Source organism: Oncorhynchus kisutch, linkage group LG3, assembly GCF_002021735.2.
Source record: "Oncorhynchus kisutch isolate 150728-3 linkage group LG3, Okis_V2, whole genome shotgun sequence".
Taxonomy (NCBI): Eukaryota; Metazoa; Chordata; class Actinopteri; order Salmoniformes; family Salmonidae; genus Oncorhynchus; species Oncorhynchus kisutch.
In genome coordinates this window covers 42,646,148-42,669,094 of record NC_034176.2, presented here as the reverse complement: position 1 = coordinate 42,669,094, position 22,947 = coordinate 42,646,148, and the positions used below count along the sequence as shown (strand labels likewise).

At 44.1% G+C, this 22,947-nt stretch overlaps 1 protein-coding gene across 2 annotated transcripts in view; it reads left to right on the top strand.

Moving 5' to 3' along the window:
* Nucleotides 1-18,185, top strand: part of LOC109874007 (whirlin) — a 95,530-nt gene extending 77,345 nt beyond the window's left edge. The window contains exons 6-12 of one of the 2 annotated variants that reach the window (XM_031806550.1): nt 766-948; nt 1,792-1,995; nt 4,495-4,569; nt 4,822-5,599; nt 6,220-6,392; nt 6,737-6,862; nt 16,541-18,185. In XM_031806550.1, the coding sequence (XP_031662410.1) occupies nt 766-948; nt 1,792-1,995; nt 4,495-4,569; nt 4,822-5,599; nt 6,220-6,392; nt 6,737-6,862; nt 16,541-16,753 (1,752 nt within the window). In that variant the 3' untranslated portion in view covers nt 16,754-18,185. The remainder of the gene's footprint in view (nt 1-765; nt 949-1,791; nt 1,996-4,494; nt 4,570-4,821; nt 5,600-6,219; nt 6,393-6,736; nt 6,863-16,540) is intronic. The other variant, XM_031806558.1, reaches the window with a different exon arrangement.
* The last annotated feature ends 4,762 nt before the right edge of the window (nt 18,186-22,947 follow it).

Genomic DNA, 22,947 nt, shown 5'->3' with positions numbered 1-22,947 from the left:
TGCACATTCATTCTTTCTCTCTCTCTTCTTCTGTCTTTCTCTTTCTTTCTCTCCCTCCCACTCTCTGCCTGTCTGTCTTTCTTTCTCTTCCTCCCACTCTCTGCCTGTCTGTCTTTCTTTCTCTCCCTCCCACTCTCTGCCTGTCTGTCTTTCTTTCTCTCCCTCCCACTCTCTGCCTGTCTTTCTTTCTCTCCCTCCCACTCTCTGCCTGTCTGTCTTTCTTTCTCTCCCTCCCACTCTCTGCCTGTCTGTCTTTCTTTCTCTCCCTCCCACTCTCTGCCTGTCTGTCTTTCTTTCTCTCCCTCCCACTCTCTGCCTGTCTGTCTTTCTTTCTCTCCCTCCCACTCTCTGCCTGTCTTTCTTTCTCTCCCTCCCACTCTCTGCCTGTCTGTCTTTCTTTCTCTCCCTACCACTCTCTGCCTGTCTGTCTTTCTTTCTCTCCCTACCACTCTCTGCCTGTCTGTCTTTCTTTCTCTCCCTCCCACTCTCTGCCTGTCTCTTTCTTTCTCTCCCTCCCACTCTCTGCCTGTCTGTCTTTCTTTCTCTCCCTCCCACTGTCTGTCTTTCTCTCCCTCCCACTCTCTGCCTGTCTGTCTTTCTTTCTCTCCCTCCCACTCTCTGCCTGTCTGTCTTTCTTTCTCTCCCTCCCACTCTCTGCCTGTCTGTCTTTATTTCTCTCCCTCCCACTCTCTGCCTGTCTGTCTTTCTTTCTCTGGCTCTCTCTCTCTCTCTCTCGCTCTCTCTCCTCTCCCTCCCTCAATACAGTCAGTGTGTCGAGGTGCGTGGCCCCCAGGTTCCCAGGTGTCTCTGGAGGAGCAGGCCTTTCTGCTGCTGACCGACCCAGAGAGGCAGACCATGGTTTACTACCTGCAGGAGTACCAGGAGGGACACATCGGTCTGGAACCCCTGGCTATGGCCCTGTTTGAACTCTTCAACACCCACGCCAAGGTACTGTAACGCCTGCTGAGACAGCACATCTGGGCTAGCATCCCAAATGGCACCCTATAGGTCACCCGAACTGTCCACCGTTCTTCCTCCTGTCCTCCCTCCAGTTCCCTTTGTCAAAGGAGACGATGAAAACCTCGTGCTCGAAAGTTAAACGCTGTCCAATAAATTCCCATTGAGAGCATAATGCAGTGTGTGGAGTCCCCTGTTCACCTTTTATTGAACCCTTTCTGACGTCCAGCAGAAAGTCAAATAAGGACTCTATATAGCCTATAGGGCCTCTATGTAACCTATAGGGCCTCTATGTAACCGACAGGGCCTCTGTAACATCATAGGGCTTCCATGTAACTGTGATAGGGCATTTATGTAACTCTATTGGGCCTCTATGTAACTGTGATAGGGCATTTATGTTACTCTATTGGGCCTCTATGTAACTGTGATAGCGCATTTATGTAACTCTATTGGGCCTCTATGTAACTGTGATAGCGCATTTATGTAACTCTATTGGGCCTCTATGTAACTGTGATAGCGCATTTATGTAACTCTATTGGGCCTCTATGTAACTGTGATAGCGCATTTATGTTACTCTATTGGGCCTCTATGTAACTGTGATAGGGCATTTATGTAACTCTATTGGGCCTCTATGTAACTGTGATAGGGCATTTATGTAACTCTATTGGGCCTCTATGTAACTGTGATAGGGCATTTATGTAACTCTATTGGGCCTCTATGTAACTGTGATAGGGCATTTATGTAACTCTATTGGGCCTCTATGTAACTGTGATAGGGCATTTATGTAACTCTATTGGGCCTCTATGTAACTTGTTGACCGTTTCTCCTCTACAGTTATCCTTGCTGTCTGAGGTGCGTAGCCTGGTGGCTCCCCAGGACCTGGAGCTGTATGATGGTCTGGTGCTGCACCGTGAGAGGGAGGCTCTGAAGGCCTGGCATGGAGAAACAGGAACGTTGCATCCACACAGCCACTGTGTACACACAGAGCCCTCAGCCAGCCACAGCCACTCCAACCCCACCACTCTCTGCTCTGCCAAGGTAGTGGAAAGATTGCACCCTACTCCTTATACAGTGGAGTACCTTTGACCAGAGCCCCATTAGCCCTGTGTGTGCACGTGTGCGTGCACGCCTATTCAGTTCTATGGTGCGTGTGTGTTTGATTTCCTCCAGGCATCATTTTAAAATATGTTCCGTCATCAATTGGATCTGGCACCAGTGTCAAATGAGAGAGAGCAGTGATTTCAGATGAGATTACTGAGCTGCAGTGCCAGTGTAGCATCGATGTTTCACTGAATCAGTATGGCCCTGATCAGTACAATGGGACCTCATTCTGCCAGGGCACAGTCACTCTACAAAACACTCTATAACCATCCAAATGAGACCCAGCCCCCCTGTAATAGAAATGGTTAAAACAGTGTTTGAATGCACAATGGCACCCTATTCCCTATTTAGTGCTCCTCTTTTGGCCAGACTCTGGCTCTGGTCGAAAGTAATGCACTATACAGAATAGGGTGCCATTTGCTCCAACAAAGCAGAGATTATTCAGCCGTGGACCGGGGGGATTTGAAACCATTGTGAGGAGAGATTATCTTTAAGATGACTGAGAGCTGAACCCAAATACAGTTGAAGTCGGAAGTTTACATACGCCTTAGCCAAATACATTTAAACTCAGTTTTTCAGAATTCCTGACATTTAATCCTAGTAAACATTCCTTGTATTAAGTCAGTTAGGATCACCACTTTATTTTAAGAATGTGAAATGTCAGAATAATAGTAGAGAGAATGATTTATTTCAGCCTTTATTTCTTTTATCACATTCCCAGTGGGTCAGAAGATTACATACACTCAATTCGTATTTGGTAGCATTGCCTTTAAATTGTTTAATTTGGGTCAAATGTTTTGGGTAGCCTTCCACAAGCTTCCCACAATAAATTGGGTGAATTCTGGCCCTTTAACTTCCTGATGGATGTCTTAAGATGTTGCTCCAATATATCCACATCATTTCCCTTCCTCAAGATGCCATGTATTTTGTGAAGTACACCAGTCCCTCCCGTAGCAAAGCACCCCCACAACATGATGCAAGTCTCCCCCTTTTTCCTCCAAACATAACGATAGTCATTATGGCCAAACAGTTCTATTTTTGTTTCATCAGACCAGAGGACATTTCTCCAAAAAGTACGATCTTTGTCCCCATGTGCAGTTGCAAACCGTAGGTTGGCTTTTTTATGCCGGTTTTGGAGCAGTGGCTTCTTCCTTGCTGAGCGGCCTTTCAGGTTATGTCGATATAGGACTCGTTTTACTATGGATATAGATACTTTTGAACCTGTTTCCTCCAGCATCTTCACAAGGTCCTTTGCTGTTGTTCTGGGATTGATTTGCACTTTTCGCAACAAAGTACGTTCATCTCTAGGAGACAGAACTAGTCTTTTTCCTGAGTGGTATGATGGCTGCGTGGTCCCATGGTGTTTATACTTGCATACTATTGTTTGTGCAGATGAATGTGGTACCTTCAGGCATTTGGAAATTGCTCCCAAGGATGAACCAGACTTGTGGAGGTCTTGGCTGATTTCTTTTGATTTTCCCATGATGTCAAGCAAAGAGGCAGTGAGTTTGAAGGTGGGCCTTAAAATACAGCCACAGGTCCACCTCCAATTGACTCAAATGATGTCAATTAGCATATTAGCTTCTAAATCCATGACATAATTTTCTGGAATTTTCCAAGCTGTTTAAAGGCACAGTCAACTTAGTGTATGTAAACTTCTGACCCACTGGAATTGTGATACAGTGAATTATAAGTGAAATAATCTGTCGGTAAACAATTGTTGGAAAAATGACTTGTGTCATGCACAAAGTAGATGTCCTTACCGACTTGCTAAAACTATAGTTTGTTAACAAGAAATGTGTGGAGTGGTTGAAAAACAAGTTTTAATGACTCCAACCAAAGTGTATGTAAACTTCTGACTTCAACTGTATATCTCTGTGTGCTCAGCAGTAGTTCATCTTAGTGTGTGTGCGTGTGTACGCGACTGTGTGTGTGTGTGCCACTGTGTGTGTGCGACTGTGTGCGACTGTCTGTGTGTGTGTGCGTGTGTGTGTGTGTGTGTGTGTGTGTGTGGTGTGTGTGTGTGTGTGGTGTGTGTGTGTGTGTGTGTGTCAGTTTCCCCGTTGTCCAAGGTGACAAAGTGTTGTTTTCTGTTGGTTGGCTGGTTTTGCTGATTGCCATGGTCCATTCTGTGCTTGTATAATTGGCCTCGTTGACATCCTCATTACTATAGCTGTACAATCACACCCTTAGTAAACAAGTAATTGCAGTTCATTTATATTGTATGCACTAAATTAACTTCCTGTGTTAATTGATAATTGAAGTCTTTAGTCACGGGTTCTGGGTTAATGTTTCAGCACATTATTGTCACACAACATTGTTCTGGGATGCAGGTCAGTGAGTCTATGGTTGAGCCTGTTTATTTTGAATGATAAGTTAAAGTAAACAGGTGAAGTCATATTATAACACACAAAACCTTGTGTCTGTCACTTTCAGCATGAGTGCTCACATGGTGACAGTGTAGAGCAAGATCCAGGGGTACGCACTAATGCCCTACCTGACATTACATTGGTGAGTCTGTGTGAGTTTGAGGTTGTTCTAGTCTGATGGAAATAATAGTCAGGTTTTATTATGTGCATGAGTGGCAGATTAGACTTAAATGCTAATCTTTGTGTACAATGCATTTAAAGGTGAGGTGTGAAGTTGCGTTTGAAGGTGAGTCTCTCCATTAAAAACATTGTTGGTGAACTTCAGCAGACAGACTGAGGTTGTAAAGAGTTTGGACCACTTTTCTGTACAAGCAATGTCCTTTTGTGTTTCTAGAAAGAAGTGCGGTCTACAGCTGAATCTCCTCCATCCTTCAAGCCATCACTTCCCTCTGGCCATACCCAGACGAGAAACCCCAAGGAGAGGGACCCTTCCAAGCGTCCCTCATCCAGTCACTCCCAGTCTGGCCTGATCTTTACTGCCCCCACCAGGCTACATCAGGAATGTCACCACAAATCCCTCAAAGCCTTCAGCTCCTCCAACCACCAAACCTCCACCTCCCCTAGTTCTGGCCTCCATCACACCTGTCCCAACCCTGGCCACCAAAACAGCCGCAACCCTGGCACCAACCACAGTGCCAATCTAAGCTCTGCTCATCAGACATCCATAAACTCTCTTCACCACACCTGCCAAAACTCCCTCCACATCTCCACCCCCACCTCTGACCACCACCCCCACCAAGGATGCCCTAGCTCTGGCCACCATACCTGCCCCGGCTCCCTTGATCACAACCCCTTGTCGTTCCCCTCTGCTCTTCCAACCCAGGAGACGACCATCAAGCTCCCCATCTTCAGATCCTCTTCCCATGAGAAGCCTGCTACCTCCCATAAGACTGCCTCCCCTTGTCTCTCACCGTGTCCCTCCCCTGGTCTCTCCCCATGTCTGTCCCCCTGTCCCTCACCCTGTCCCTCTCTCGCTGTCATGAAGCCGCCCCCATGTAGCCCAGACAGACCCTGTTCTCCCTGTTCTCCCTCCCTCAGCCAGGGAGGTCAGTGTGCCATGGCAGGCGTACACAGACTGACTGCTGAGGTCAGGCCCCAGCCCCAGCAGAAAGGTAAAGGTCAATGTGTGTCTGTGTGTCTATGTGTTTTTGTGCATACCTGCCTGTGTTTCTGTGTGTGTATCACTTTACATGCTTGAACCCTGTGTGTACAAAACATTAGGAAAACCTGCTCTTTCAATGACATAGACTGACCGGGTGAATGCAGGTGCAAGATATGATCCCTTATTGATGTCACTAAATCCACTTCAATCAGTGTTGATGAAGGGGAGGAGGAAGGTTAAAGAAGGATTTTTAAGCCTTGACAATTGAGGCATAGATTGTGTATGTGTGCCATGCGGAGGGTGGAAGTGCAAGACAATAGATTGAAATGCCTTTGAGCGGGGTATGGTAGTAGGTGCCAGGCACACCGGTTTGAGTGTGACAAGAACTGTAACGCTGCTCGGTTTTTCATGCTCAACAGTTTCCCGTCTGTATCAAGAATGGTCCACCACATCCAGCCAACTTGACACAACTGTGGGAAGCATTGGAGTCAACATGGGCCAGCATCCCTGTGGAATGCTTTCAACACCATACCCCAATGAATTGAGACTGTTCTGAGGGCAAAAGGGGGTTCAACTCAATATTAGGAAGGTGTGTATATATAATCAAATCTATTATTTCTGTGTATCCAGGTGCCACATTATCCCAACTGTCAGACAGTGGTCAGACTCTGAGTGAGGACAGTGGGGTGGACATTGCTGATGCAGGAGGGCTGAGTAAAGACAGCAGTCCTCGGCCCAGTAAGAACCAGGCCACACAGCAGTCCCAAGTGGCCCAGGGACCTGCAGCACTGGCATCCAAACAGGTGAGGGCCACCAAGGGCCCATATCACAACAGAAATAACATGTTGGTGTCTCAAATGAAACCCTTTTCCATATATAGTGCACTGCGTTTGACCAGGGCTCATAATGCACTACATTTTACCAGAGCCCTAGCTAAGGTGCCATTTGGGACGCACAACATAAAAAATAAAAAATCTCTTGAGTTTCACAACACTCTGTTGAGCCTTTTCACAAATTCATGGTTTGCCACACATTTTATTACAGAACACTGTCCATCCTTTAACCGTAGTGTTTGTCTTGCTTCTGTCTTTTTGACCTTGTTCAATGTCCTCATTCGAGGTCCTCATTCTTCTTGTGTTCCCTGCAGCAGCCTGGCTCTCCAGTGCCCACCGCTACCCTGGTACATGTGGTAAAGAATGCCAATACTCTGGGTATCGCTATAGAGGGAGGGGCAAACACACGCCAGCCGCTGCCACGCATCGTCACCATACAGGTGAGAAAGAGAGACCACTGCGTCCCAAATGGCTCTCTATTCCCAAAATAGTGCACTACTTTTGACCAGGGCTTATGGGGCTCCGGGTGAAAGTAGATGATTCTGCATCACCTTATCAGACTCCAACATTTAAGGGTAACTCTGAACATGAATGTAGCATGATGTGGACTACACAAGGATTTTGTACTGTGATGTCTGCACATAGTAAGAACTACTTCGTCCTATGTGAATGTAGACCCCCGATGTTGCGCCTGAAGGTGTGCCATACTTATATATATTTTATTGCATAGCAGCAAGCATAAAAAACGACGGAATTACCATTTTCACTTTCATCCTAAATGTGACTTTCCCCCGAGCATCTGTTTATGTGCGTAATAGCTGCCTATATTTGCATTGATAAGAATCTCAAATCAGGTGAAGGATGCTCTCCTGGGGATTTGTAACTTTGTTGAAGAAAGTTTTCTACCACCTGTTTAGTCTCAGAAATCTTGGATTGGATGATCAATTCAGGTCACCAGGGCCCATATTCATTAGGAACAAAATGGAAGCAAACCCAAACATGGAGGGTCTACCTGAACTTGTCCAATAAGGAACACGTGTTTTCATTTTTAGTTTTCAGGTGTGAGTAGACCGACATAGTCATAGTGAGTGGGCCTACATGTGTATGCAAATATTATTGTCAAGAACAGCCTTGCTGTAAGGATCGACGCTGGAGATGAGAAGTAGGTACAGGAAGTGAACATTTAATAACTACGGACAGGAACAGAATACAGACAGCATCTGGACAGGGGAAACGGAAACAACAATAATGCTGACACAGGGATGAAACCGAGGAAACAGACAGATATAGGGAAGGCAATCAAAACGTGAAGGAGTCCAGGTGAGTCCAATGAGCACTGATGCGCGTAATGATGGTGACAGGTGTGCATAATGAAAGGCAGCCTGGCGCCCCCGAGTGCCAAAGAGGGAGAGTGGGAGCAGGCGTGACAGAAACAGGTGTATGTGTGACAGTGCATAGATTTCCATATCAATGACTCCTCATGAACAGCCCCCATAAATATCAGTAGTCCAATAGAGTCCTGTTGGACAGACTCCCACTCATTTATAGGTTCATCTAACACAATACTCACTGCCCCCCCCCCCCATTATCAACATAGCAGGGATATCACACCGCCTCGTTATTCCAACTATTTCCCCCCATCATTTAATGGTAGTGTCTATGATTCAGTAACAGTCCATAGTTGTTTTCCAAATGGCAACCTATTCCCTATATAGTGCTTATAGTTCCTACACTTTTAGAAAAAAAAAGTTGCTATCTAGAGCCTTAAACAATTCTTCGGGTGTCCCCAGAGGAGAACCCTTTGAAGAACCCATTTTGGTCCCTTTCCACAGAGGGTTCTACGTGGAACCCAAAAGTCTTCCACATGGAACCAAAAAGGGATCTACTTGGAACGAAAGCGAGTTCTCCTATGGGGACAGCCACAGAACCCTTTTGGAACCCTTTTTTCTAAGAGTGTATGGGCCTTAGTCAAAAGTAGGGCTCTACATAGGGAATAGGGTTCTATTTGACATGCAGCCATTAGGTTGGCTCTGAATGGTCACACAGAGAATTAAAAGTGACATGGTTGAAGAGGTTACTTCAGGATATGACAGTCAACAATAATGGGATTTTATTGTTTTACTGACTTAATGATATGGAGCCTTGCCACCTCTGGGGATATGGTGCGATAAGAAGATTATAAACAATAGGTTGTCGCAGCCAATTTCAAGGCTCTGCAGCAGCTATTGCGTAACGCTAGAGTGCCACTGCTTTCCAAAGAGTAAACATTGTTGGTTAGTTGGAATGCCTTCCCCCTCTGTCGTAAGGAGAGTAGATTGCAGGGTGCTTAAACTTAAGTGGCGACTGCTGCTGTCCAATATAATTGTTGTTAGGGTGTTTTGATGAGTGTTATTACATCCCACACTTATATTTTTCTTCCTGGCGCTGATTCTGCTGATAGAGGATCATTATTTTGAAGAAGGGTCTACTTGCACTGACTGTGATATGTGGGGGGTGGGGGGTTTCTACCAAAAAATGAACTGAATGTAAATCGTTCTGGATAAGAGCGTCTGCTGAATGACTAAATTGTAAGAAACAGTGAAGGAACAGTGAGGGCAGTAAGACAAGCATGCTTCTTGTTTTTATTTATGAATCGATAGCCAGGGGAACACTCCAAACACTCAAAGCATTTGTGTTTAGTGAGTCCGCCAGATCAGAGGCAGTAGTGATCCAGGATCAGAAAGGTCTTTGTTTCTGGCCATTTTGAGCCTGTACTCAAACCCACAATTGCTGATGCTCAAGATACACAGCTAGTCTAAAGAAGGCCCGTTTTGTTGCTTCTTTAATCAGGACAACCGTTTTCAGCTGTGCTTGCAAAAGGATTTTCTAATGATCATTTAGCCTTTTAAAATAATACATTTGGATTAGCTAACACAACGTGCCATTGGAACACAGGGTGATGGTTGCTGATAATGGGCCTCTGTACGCCTATGTAGATATTCCATAAAAAATAAGCCATTTCCAGCTACAATAGTCATTTACACCATTAGCAATGTCTATGCTGTATTTCTGATCAATTTGATGTTATTTGACAAAAAAATGAGGTTTCAAAAACAAGGACATTTCTAAGTGACCCCAAACTTTTGAACGGTAGTGTATATATATTAGGGGTGAAACGGTAAGTGTATTCGCATTGAACCGTTCAGCACAGGGTCCACGGTGCACGGTTCGGTACGCACTGCAAACTGAACAATACATTAATCATATATTATAGCGAGGAAGAAGAAAACAATCATTATTTATTTATTTAGTTTTCATTGTAAAAAAATATTATTGCATAAACCAATGGTGTATAAATTAACATGGGCAACATACCCACATAATAATAAAGTTGTTTATGGTTGTCCGCAGCTCCGCTCATAGACGTAGTTATTTCACTTCAGCGAGAACAGAGCTGAGAACATCGTAGCAGCAATTAGCTTATGAAGGAATTAGCAGTTAGCTCAATGCAAAGGAGCAACATGGCGAGCCAGAACTAGAAGACGCCCCAGTACCATTCAGGTCTGCCGTCTGAGAACATTTCGCTTTCACTTTAAACTATGACGGGGATTGCAAACGAGTGGTGGATAAAACTTCTACAACATGTCCTTTAAACACGTCCCCTTCAGAGTGGTAGATAAAAAAGACATGTCCTTAAATCACGTCCCCTTCAGAGTGGGAGATAAAAAGCCATGTCCTTTAAACACGTCCCCTTCAGAGTGGGAGATAAAAAAGCCATGTCCTTTAAACACGTCCCCTTCAGAGTGGGAGATAAAAAGCCATGTCCTTTAAACACGTCCCCTTCAGAGTGGGAGATAAAAAAGCCATGTCCTTTAAACACGTCCCCTTCAGAGTGGGAGATAGAAAGCCATGTCCTTTAAACACGTCCCCTTCAGAGTGGGAGATAAAAAGCCATGTCCTTTAAACACGTCCCCTTCAGAGTGGGAGATAGAAAGCCATGTCCTTTAAACACGTCCCCTTCAGAGTGGGAGATAAAAAGCCATGTCCTTTAAACACGTCCCCTTCAGAGTGGGAGATAAAAAGCCATGTCCTTTAAACACGTCCCCTTCAGAGTGAGAGATAAAAAGCCATGTCCTTTAAACACGTCCCCTTCAGAGTGGGAGATAAAAAGCCATGTCCTTTGAACATGTCCCCTTCAGAGTGGGAGATATAAAGCCATGTCCTTTAAACACGTCCCCTTCAGAGTGGGAGATAGAAAGCCATGTCCTTTAAACACGTCCCCTTCAGAGTGGGAGATAGAAAGCCATGTCCTTTAAACACGTCCCCTTCAGAGTGGGAGATAGAAAGCCATGTCCTTTAATCACGTCCCCTTCAGAGTGGGAGATAGAAAGCCATGTCCTTTAAACACGTCCCCTTCAGAGTGGGAGATAGAAAGCCATGTCCTTTAAACACGTCCCCTTCAGAGTGGGAGATAAAAAAGCCATGCATAGCCAACGCTAGAAATATTGTAAATGCAGTTGCACTAGCTGGATTGGGGCCACAGATAGGATGCTTTGCTCACGTCATTAATCTAGCATCTCAAAAAGCAATGTCAGTGAATCCAATCTCTCGCCTCCTAGCAAAGATCAGGAAGGTTGTATCCTTCTTTCATAAAAGCACAACTGCTGCACATGCTGGAGTTCCCAAACCACAAACTAATCCAAGATGTCCCTTACTAGATGGAATTCAAGCCATGACCTGGTTGAGAGATACTTTGATCAGAAAGGTGCGGTGTATTCTACACTGACTGATCAAGCTGTGAGAAAGAATGTCAAAGATATTGTGACTTTGTCTGAAAATGACATAAGACTAGCAGAGGAAGTTTATCAAAGTGTGCAAACCTCTCAAAACAGTCACAACACTGATATGCACTGAGAGCATTCTCAGTTTCCATGGTCCCGCCTATGAAAACAATGACCCTGAAATCAATGGTGGCATCTGATGAAGATGAACCTGCAGTAAGGGGTGTCAAGACTGCTATCAGAGTTAACTTGGAGCCTAGATATGCTGACCCTGGTGTCCAAGACTTCTTTCACAAGAGCACCGCGTTGGACTCCTGGTTCAAGTCCCTGCTGCACCTGGATGCTGCTGTCCATCTAAAAGTTTGTGACCAATATACAACAGGTATTGTATTTATTTTGTTAATGTGACATTTATTTGATTAATTAGTGATTTAACAATTCATTATAAAGTTATAATTGTAATTGTCATAATAGTGCCTGATATATATTTCTAACAACAAATCATATTTTTAAAGCCACTTCAGAGACAGTCATTTTCATCTAATTGTAATTCTGCAGAGTCAAGCCACAGATACCACAGGAGCCAACCCCTCTACAGAGACAGGGGTTCTCCTCCAGACAAGAAGTCTGCTATGGCTGAGCTTTTTGGAGAGTTGTTCACAACCCAGGAGCAGGGAACCAAGTCAAAGGTCAAGGTCATAGAGGAGGAGGTGACCTCATACAGGGAAGTGGACTGTATTTCCCTGGATGATGATCCACCTACATGGTGGAAGACCAAAGAGTTAATATACCCTCATGTTGCCATGTTAGCAAGGTGCTACCTGGCTGTTCCTGGGACCTCTGTCCCTAGCGAGAGGGTATTCTCCACAGCGCCTGACAATGTCACAGCAAGCCGATCTGTGCTCACTGCAGATCATTTCAATAGATTCATCTTCTTAAAGAAAAACTTGAAAATCTGTTTTTTTTGTTTTTTGTTTTTTACTAACCAGTCTCAAGTGGTCCTATTTTGTTTAAGGCTCTGCTATGTGATTTAATTTTGATATATGCTGCTGGACTATGCACTCTGGTTGAAGTTCTGTTATAAGGCAGGCACTGCTGTTTTTTTGTTGTCCCTTTGATTCCATATGCTCCTGGGAATTCAAGCTACCCATGTTTACTATTATAATAAATGGAAAATCTAAATACAAATTACATATTTCTCAGGCATTTATTTTGTCAATGTATCGAAACCGTACCGAACCGTGACACCACTGTACCGTATCGTACCGAACCGTGACACCACTGTACCGTATCGTACCGAACCGTGACACCACTGTACCGTATCGTACCGAACCGTGACACCACTGTACCGTATCGTACCGAACCGTGACACCACTGTACCGTATCGTATCGAACCGTGACACCACTGTACCGTATCGTACCGAACCGTGACACCACTGTACCGTATCGTATCGAACCGTGACACCACTGTACCGTATCGTACCAAACCGTGACACCACTGTACCGTATCGTACCGAACCGTGACACCACTGTACCGTATCGTACCGAACCGTGACACCACTGTACCGTATCGTATCGAACCGTGACACCACTGTACCGTATCGTACCGAACCGTGACACCACTGTACCGTATCGTACCGAACCGTGACACCACTGTACCGTATCGTACTGAACCGTGACACCACTGTACCGTATCGTACCGAACCGTGACACCACTGTACCGTATCGTACCGAACCGTGACACCACTGTACCGTATCGTACCGAACCGTGACACCACTGTACCGTATCGTATCGAACCGTGACACCACTGTACCGTATCGTACCGAACCGTGACACCACTGTACCGTATCGTACCGAACCGTGACACCACTGTACCGTATCGTACCGAACCGTGACACCACTGTACCGTATCGTACTGAACCGTGACACCACTGTACCGTATCGTACCGAACCGTGACACCACTGTACCGTATCGTATCGAACCGTGACACCACTGTACCGTATCGTATCGAACCGTGACACCACTGTACCGTATCGTACCGAACCGTGACACCACTGTACCGTATCGTACCGAACCGTGACACCACTGTACCGTATCGTACCGAACCGTGACACCACTGTACCGTATCGTACCGAACCGTGACACCACTGTACCGTATCGTACCGAACCGTGACACCACTGTACCGTATCGTACCGAACCGTGACACCACTGTACCGTATCGTACCGAACCGTGACACCACTGTACCGTATCGTACCGAACCGTGACACCACTGTACCGTATCGTACCGAACCGTGACACCACTGTACCGTATCGTACCGAACCGTGACACCACTGTACCGTATCGTACCGAACCGTGACACCACTGTACCGTATCGTACCGAACCGTGACACCACTGTACCGTATCGTACTGAACCGTGACACCACTGTACCGTATCGTACCGAACCGTGACACCACTGTACCGTATCGTACTGAACCGTGACACCACTGTACCGTATCGTACCGAACCGTGACACCACTGTACCGTATCGTACTGAACCGTGACACCACTGTACCGTATCGTACCGAACCGTGACACCACTGTACCGTATCGTACCGAACCGTGACACCACTGTACCGTATCGTACCGAACCGTGACACCACTGTACCGTATCGTACCGAACCGTGACACCACTGTACCGTATCGTACCGAACCGTGACACCACTGTACCGTATCGTACCGAACCGTGACACCACTGTACCGTATCGTACCGAACCGTGACACCACTGTACCGTATCGTACTGAACCGTGACACCACTGTACCGTATCGTACCGAACCGTGACACCACTGTACCGTATTGTACCGAACCGTGACACCACTGTACCGTATCGTACCGAACCGTGACACCACTGTACCGTATCGTACCGAACCGTGACACCACTGTACCGTATCGTACCGAACCGTGACACCACTGTACCGTATCGTACCGAACCGTGACACCACTGTACCGTATCGTACCGAACCGTGACACCACTGTACCGTATCGTACCGAACCGTGACACCACTGTACCGTATCGTACCGAACCGTGAGTTTTGTGAACCGTTTCACCCATTTATCAAAATAAAGGTTTTAATGAAAATATGTCAATCATTATTTTTAAATTATTTGTTGGTAACCCGTTATATAAAAGTGATAATGCCCTCGAAGCCGGTGTTTAGAGGATATATTTGCACAGTTTGCCGGCCTTCAACTTCAACTCGGGCCTGTGCCAATATACAGTGTCCTCCTAACACTGGCTTTTTGATATAGACAATTCTCAGACCAAGTCTTGCTCGTGAATGCGTGTGTCCATGTGCCCCATCGTGCGCATGTTGATTTTGTCCACTCACACAAGACACGATCAGGACACGCAGGTTGAAATATCAAATATCAAGCATTACCACCACCAACTGAACTGGAGCGTGGACCTCAGTTCATCTTTCAATCACTCACATGGATATATGCTCCTAAAAACCAATGAGGAGATGGCACGTGGGTATATGCTCCTAAAAACCAATGAGGAGATGGGAGAGGCGGGACTTGCAGCATGTCAAGCATCACAAATAGAACCAAGTTCTATTTTAGCACCTGGCTACGCAGACACTCGTTGACTCGTGCGAGCAGTGTGGGTGCAATGATTGAATAACATGTATGTGTACATTTATTTTGCAACGATTGCTCATGCGACACAAGCGGTGTGGTCAGCATGTAATGCTTGCTTGTATATTTAAATTATCTTTATGGAGTCAGATAAAAAGCATTATAGGCTAATTGCCTATAGGTGTATAATAATGCATATATCAAATATTACCCCACTACATCTTTGCCAGCTGCTTTCCTCCCGTTCACCTTGAAAATAAGTATCTTGACTTGTCAAACACTGTAGGTATCAGTAGTGATGTTTGCTAATATGCTGTCTTCAACCTCAGAGCTTGGAAGGTTGCATGTGGCACCCTTCCACACCGAAGAGAAGTATAGACTCAGGGTTTCACACTCTTGTGTCTTTGTGTCATCTCTCTCACTCTGGTCTTCTGCATCACCCGTCAGCTTTTTAATGGACCAGTTTCTGCTGTCCTGAGATGAGAGACTTTATCCTCCTAGTGCAGTATCTTTTCTTAGCATGTTGAATGAGACAGGGAATGGGGGATACCTAGTCATTTGCACAACTGAATGCATTCAACTGAAACGTGTCTTTCGCATTTTACCCAACCCCTCTGAATCAGAGAGGTGCGGGGGGGGGTCTGCCTTAATCGACATCCACTTCATTGGCGCCCAGGGGGCAGTTGTTGTAGGGGTTAACTGCCTTGCTCAAGGGCAGAACAGCAAACCTTTCAGTTACTGGTCCAATGCTCTTAACCACTAGGCTACCTGCTGCCCCAGGTATGCCACTTTGGAGCCCAGTCTCTGGTACTCACTGTTGTCCTTTGATTGGAAAGCTCTCGGCCTATCGGCAATGAGCTCCTTTATTTGAGGAGTCATCCATGGCTTATCAGATGTTGTGATGTTGCTCCTTCTGATGGTCAATGCCTGCTTGAGGATAGGAGTAATTCACAGTGATTCACTCTTGTTCGTTTTTCACTGTGTATTTCTTACTTGGGTCATTATATAATTTTTGTATTAAATGTTTTGTCTTTAACCTGATGTCTTTACCCTGATGTCTTTGTCCTTATTTGGCCTGACCGATAGAAGCCCCCCCCCGCACAAAGTGCCAAATCATTCCTCCCCTCAATCTCTTCTGACAATTAATCAGAAGATCCTCTACCTTTGTATTTTGTCTCTCACCTTTCCTTGAAACCACCAACCATGTTCTCCTCCTTCTCTCTTCGCTTCATATCTTCTTGCTCTCTTTAGCTCTTTATTTCTGCCACAAGGACACAACCTGTCTACAAAAGTGATTATTTAATTGATGCTTCATTATCTCTCTCTACCTGTATCTCTCTCTGTCTCTCTGATTTAAATTAATTATCAATTTAAGTGCTTTATTGGCATGGGAAACATATGATTACATTGCCAAAGCAAGTGAAATAAATAATAAAAAATGAACATTAAACATGACACTCACAAATGTTCCAAAAGAATAAAGACATTTCAAATGTCATATTATGTGCAAATAGTTTAAGTACAAAAGGGAAAATAAATTAACATAAATATGGGTTGTCTTTACAATTGTGTTTGTTCTTCACTGATTGCCCTTTTCTTGTGGCAACAGGTCACAAATCTTGCTGCTGTTATGGCACACTGTGGTATCTCTCTCACTCTCTCTCACTCCCACCTCTGTATCTCTGTATCTCACTCACTTTCTCACTCTCCCCCACATCTCTCTCTCTCTTATAGAAGGGGGGCTCGGCACACGGTTGTGGGCAGCTGAAGGTGGGTCAGGTGATTCTGGAAGTGAACGGTGTCTCCCTGAGGGGCCGTGAGCACCAGGACGCTGCTTGCATCATCGCTGAGGCCTACAAGTCCAAAGAGAGGGACCACATTGACTTCCTGGTCACAGAGTTCAACGCAGCCCTCCTGCAGGGCCTCTTGCAGGGTCGTATTCATTAGCCACCATACAGAAGAAAATGGACTAAAATAGATAGGGACTACCTGAACTTGTCAAATAAATGCTTGTTCCTATTTTCCTGCAGGGGCTTTAGCAGGACTTTGCACTTTAAGGTTTAACGGAAGGAGAAGGAGAAGGAGAGAACGGGAGGGAGAGGTCTGAGTGTTAATATAAACAATCTATCTTAGTCTCGTCTAAGCCTGTTCTCCCTTCCCACTTTTTTTGTCTGTAGATCACAACCAGGCTTTCCATGTAGAGTTGTATTGCCAAAATGCATGACATTCTGCATTAAGAACTCCCCAATATAATCTAATAGAACCTAAGAAGAACTCACCAATATAACCTAATAGAACCTAAGAAGAACCCACCAAAGGAACCGAATGGTATTGAACTGAAATCTTGAAAATCACAGCTTATAACAACAATATCAATGCTGTGATGTTATTAATTATGTCATTACATTTAGCTGATTTTCAGTCTCCCTGCTCTCTCCTCTCCAATAGGTCTGCCATTTGTAGCAGCTCTCCCCTGGAAGTGGTTATACCAAGACGGTGCTTTGAAAATGGACAGAAATGGTATCTAATCTTAGTCGAACTATACCTTTGTGCTATCTCTAAAATACTTTCTTTGTTTAATTTCTGTAATGTTTTATGAACACCCTATATGTTGTATATAACACTGAAATGGGGAGAGGATTTGAGCTATTTATAACACTAGGTCGTCTGTATGTAAGAAGATAACATTTCTTTATGGATTTGATTAATTTACTTAATTTTTTATTTATAAGGGCAATTCTTTTTCTATACTTTGTGTTCATGGTATACAGTATTGGTTAATTGGCTGTGGGGTGAATCTTGTGATTACATTAAGAATCCTTTTTCATACACTTCCATATATATATATACAGTATATATACAGGAAATACACAGTAGATAAAAGCAGAGACAATACTGAGAATTAGCAAAGGTACTTCATCTGAGCTGTAGAGCTGAATCAGAGACAGTAATGTTTCCTGGGAGAGGAAAATTAGTACATGAGCTGCTAATGCATCGTTATACAGATACATAACTTGTCAATTATAGGTAACTGACTCACTATTAGCAGAGATGGGGTGGAGGGGATGCAGCAGCAGCCATAATGCACATTGTGTGTTTGGGAGAGAATATACTGTACACATCGCCAAAAGTCAAGTTCTTCCACACCAATCTCGGCGAACCATTTCACTATCGACGTCTGTGCACGGGGCATTGTCATGCTGAAACAGGAAAGGGCCTTCCCCAAACTGTTGTCACAAATTTGGAAGCACAGAATCGTCAAGAATGTCATCGTATGCTATGGCGTTAAGATTTCCCTTCACTGGAACTAAGGGGCCTAGCTCAAACCATGAAAAGCAGCCCCAGACCATTATTCATGCTTTACAGTTGGCACTATGCATTCGGCCAGGTAGCGTTCTCCTGGCATCCGCCAAACTCAGATTTGTCCGCCGGACTGCCAGATGGTAAAGCGTGATTCGTCACTCAAGAGAACATGTTTCCACTGCTCCAGAGTCCAATGGCGGGGAGCTTTACACCACTCCAGCTGACGCTTGGCGCTTCTGATCTTAAGCTTGTGTGTGGCTGCTCGACATTTCCACTTCACAATAACAACCCTTACAGTTGCCCGGGGCAGCTCTAGCAGGGCAGAAATTTGACAAACTGACTTGTTGGAAAGGTGGCATCCTATGATGGTGCCACGTTGAAAGTCACTGAGCTCTTCAGTACGGGCCATTGTACTGCCAATGTTTGTCTATGGAGATTGCATGACTGTGTGCGCCATTTTATACACCTGTCAGTTACGGGTGTGGCTAAAATAGCCGGATCCACAAATTTAAAGGGGTGTCCACCTACTTTGGCCATGTAGTGTATCAGCGGCAGTGTATGCTAGTGTGTTGAGATACTAATGGATATCCTGTCACCATAACGGGAAGGTTCGCACCAGTTACTTCCCGAATGGGTCCTGGCCAAAAGTAGTGCACTATATAGGGAATGGGGTGCCATTTGGGAAAGATCACATTGCTTGCTGTTGATGGATGTCTTGAACTGGATGAACTGTTGAAAGAGTATAAGAATGTATAAAATGACTAACGATACATCTTTCAATAAGAGTATAACAGATTATCATAGACTAAAGGTTTGTAGGTATTTTTTAATATTATACAAATGACATGTTTTTGTGACTGCAAACAGTCCAAACATGATACATATATATATATTGTCCACATATATGCTTTCGGAAAGTATTCAGACACCGTGACTTTTTCAACATTTGCATACGTTACAGCCTTATTCTAAAATGGATTCAAATGTATTTTTCCCCTCATCAATCTACACACAATACCCCATAAACAGTTTTTTATAAATTTTTGCAAATTCATACAAAATAAAATACTGAAATATCACATTTACATAAGTATTCAAACCCTTTACTCAGTACTTTATTGAAGCACCTTTGGCAGCGATTACAGCCTTGAGTCTTCTTGGATATGACGCTACGAGCTTGGCACACCTATATTTGGGGAGTTTCTCCCACTCTTCTCTGCAGCTCCTCTGAAGCTCTGTCAGGTTGGATGCTGAGCGTCGCTGCACAGCCATTTTCAAGTCTCTCCAAAGATGTTCGATCGGGTTCAAGTCTGGGCTCTGGCTGGGCCACTCAAGGACATTCAGAGACTTGTCCTGAAGCCACTCCTGCGTTGTATTGGCTGTGTGCTTAGGAATGTTGTCCTGTTGGAATGTGAACCTTCGCCCAAGTCTGAGGTCCTGCGCGCTCTGGAGTCGGTTTTCATCAAGGATCTCTCTGTGCTTTACTCCGTTCATCTTTGCCTCATTCCTGACTAGTCTCCCTGCCGCTGAAAAACATCTGAGCTGTCACGTGCATTTTACTGAGGAGTAGCACCCTTCTGGCTACTCTACCATAAAGGCCTGATTGGTGGAGTGCTGCAGAGAAGGTTGTCCTTCTGGAAGGTTCTCCCATATCCACAGAGGAACACTGGAGCTCTATCAAAGTGACCATCGGGTTCTTGGTCACCTCCCTGACCAAGGCCCTTCTCCCCCAATTGCTCAATTTGACCCGGGTGGCCAGCTCTAGGAAGAGTCCTGGTACCCTTTCCAAGATCTGTGCATTGACACAATCCTGTCCCGGAGCTCTACAGACAATTCCTTCGACCTCATGGCTTGGTCTTTGCTCTGTCGAGCACTGTCAACTGTGGTACCTTATATAGACAGGTTTGTGCCTTTCCAAATCATGCCCAATCAATTGAATTTACCCCATGTGGACTCCAATCAAGTTGTAGAAGCATCTCAAGGATGATCATTGGAAACTGGATGCACCTGAGCTCAATTTCGAGTCTCATAGCAAAGGGTCTGAATAATTATGTAAATAAGGTTTTTTAATCAATGTCAAAAAATTCATAAAAAGCTGCTTTTGCTTTGTCACTATGGGGTATTGTGTGTAGATTGATGAGGCTGTAACATAACATGTGGAAAAAGTCAAGGGGTCTGAATACTTTCCGAATGCACTGTATATGCTGTAAATAGATTTATAGACATATATAGTGACAGATTACACTACTGTTTGAAAGTATCACACAACTACAAACAATATCACTGTATTATTCCTGTGTTTGCTGTCACATTCTACAGTAGCTCTCATTCGACTAGTTGCTCAGAGTGTATTTGCTCAGGTTCCAGTTGGGTATTGATTGATTGACCACATACAATGCATTACCTATAGCAGGTGAGGGTGATGTAATGCTACATCACCTTTTGGCACTTTGCACCACAATAATTCCAAGATTTACAAATACTCACAGTAACAGTATGTGAACATCAGTTGACAATACAGTCAGATGAAATGTCAATCTAAAGTAGACTATTTACAAGTCTGCTGCATCTTGGCCTGGTTTACACAGGCTGCCCAATTCTGATATTTTTTTGACTAATTGGTTTTTCCTCCTATCAGATCAGTACTTTTGCCTATAATTTGGCAAAAGATCAGAATTGGGCTGCCTGTGTAAACGCAGCCATGATGCAGCAGACTTGTAAATAGTCTACTTTAGGTTTACATTGGGTTTTTCATCTTGCTATATTGTCAACTAAATGTCCCTGCACATTAACTCGGTACCGGTACTTCTTGTATATAGCCACATTATTGATATTTTGTGTTACTATTTCCTTTCTTTCTTTTGCTAACTTTTCTTACTTTTTAACTTTGCATTGTTGGGAAAGGGCTCGTAAAGTAAGCATTTCATGGTAAAGTCTAGACATGTTGTATTCAGCGCATGTGACAAATACAATTATATTTAAACTGATGTCACATACTGTTTACCGTGAGTATTTGCATCGTTTTGGTGCAAAGATAAAAGTGATGTAACATTACAACACCCTCACCTGCTATAGGTAATACATTGTCAGTCAATTTGCCTTTTTTTTTGTTCTTTTTTTTTGTTCTGTGCCGGCCGTCTGTTACCCAAGAGTAAGCTGTATTGTAAAAAAAAATCATGCTGGACAATGTTTTAGTAGCCTGAGTGCCAGTCTGTTTGTGCTATCATGCCAGCTCCCTGTCACTCATTGTCATGGCATTTGTCATTTGGCTACGAATGGAAAGTAGCTGAAAGCTAAATCTGGTGCGACATATCAATTCTCAGTGGTTTGAGACGTATGTTTTTGTTGTGCATTTTCCCTGCCAAATAAACGTAATACACATTTTACGAAAAAAAAAAGCACAAACAGGTCTAGGACCAGGCTAATGTTTCAGCACCATAGCTGTAGCAGCATATCATAGTAACATAGTGCATCTCACTACTACAGAGCTGACACAATATTAGAGGTTGTACAATCATAACCAAATGCTTACTGCACTAAAACCTTAGGACTCTATTCAATCAGATCCGACATCTGCATAGGGGTTGTTTTGGCGGTGTCGGAGGTGGAGCTGCGTTAGAGCTTTGAAATCCACAAGCGGCTTTTGGCATTTACACCTAAAGCGGACATTGCCGTTGGCTGCATGGAGCCGCATTAAGAGAAATCCCATTGCAGCCTTCTTAAAAAGGTTTGAACACTGGAATGTAAGATGAAGCCTACACCTCGATTAGGATGACAGAAATCCTCGTCATTTCGTTGTATGATTTTCAGCTTGAGTGTCATTATTTCTATACAACCTACGCTTTCTCATTCTGCACTTCTAATACCAGTAGGACGGATGTGGCTTGTTGAAAATGATCACAAGTAGCTGCTCACCGATTTGACACCTCCAACACCGGCCAAGCATCAGTTGTCGGCTATCACCGGTTAATGCTTGATCTGATTGAATCTAGGCCTGAGACATATTCCTGAAGTCTATAGAGTGCATAGCAATGCCACACTGAAGTGAATTGAATAAAGATTTACATTTAACTCATGTCTTAGATAATTTTTTTGCCTGGTTTGGTTGTATAGTTATAACATTTCAAAATACAAAATATTGTTCATTTCATTTATCATTTATCAATTAAGAATACACTGTGACCCAGAGGAGGCTGGTGGAAGGAGCTATAGGAGGACGGGTTCAATGTAAAGACTGGAATGGAATAAATGGAACACTATTAAACATATGGAAACAACGTTTGATTCCGTTCCATTTATTAAATTCCAGCCATTACAATGAGCCCTTCCTCCTATAGCTCATCCCACCAGCCTCCTCTGCTGTCACCATAAATTGGTGGCTGACATAGTGTTCAGTTGGCTCAGCAGCCACTTCCTTCACAGTGCTCAACAGAGAGACTAGTATTATAGAGCTAATAAATAGGATAGCACATATGACTCTTGATGTACTACATTTTTCTCTATTATGTCAGGTAGGAGTTCTATTTTGGCTATGCATTCATTACGTAAGGAGATAATCAGTGACAAATTCAAATATACCTGCAAATTGAAGCTGCATCACTGCTGGGTATCCTGCTGTCGAACCAAAACTGTCATCCTGATTAAAGAAGCAATAAAACTGGCTTTCTTTATACTATCTTTTTGAGTATCTGGAGTGTCAGCGTTTGTGGGTTCGATTGCAGGCTCATAATGGCCAGAAACAAATAACTTTCTTCTGAAACTCATCAGTTTAGTCTTGTTCGGAGAAATTAATAGTATTCCATGTGAGAAATTGCTAAGAAACTAAATATCTCATACAA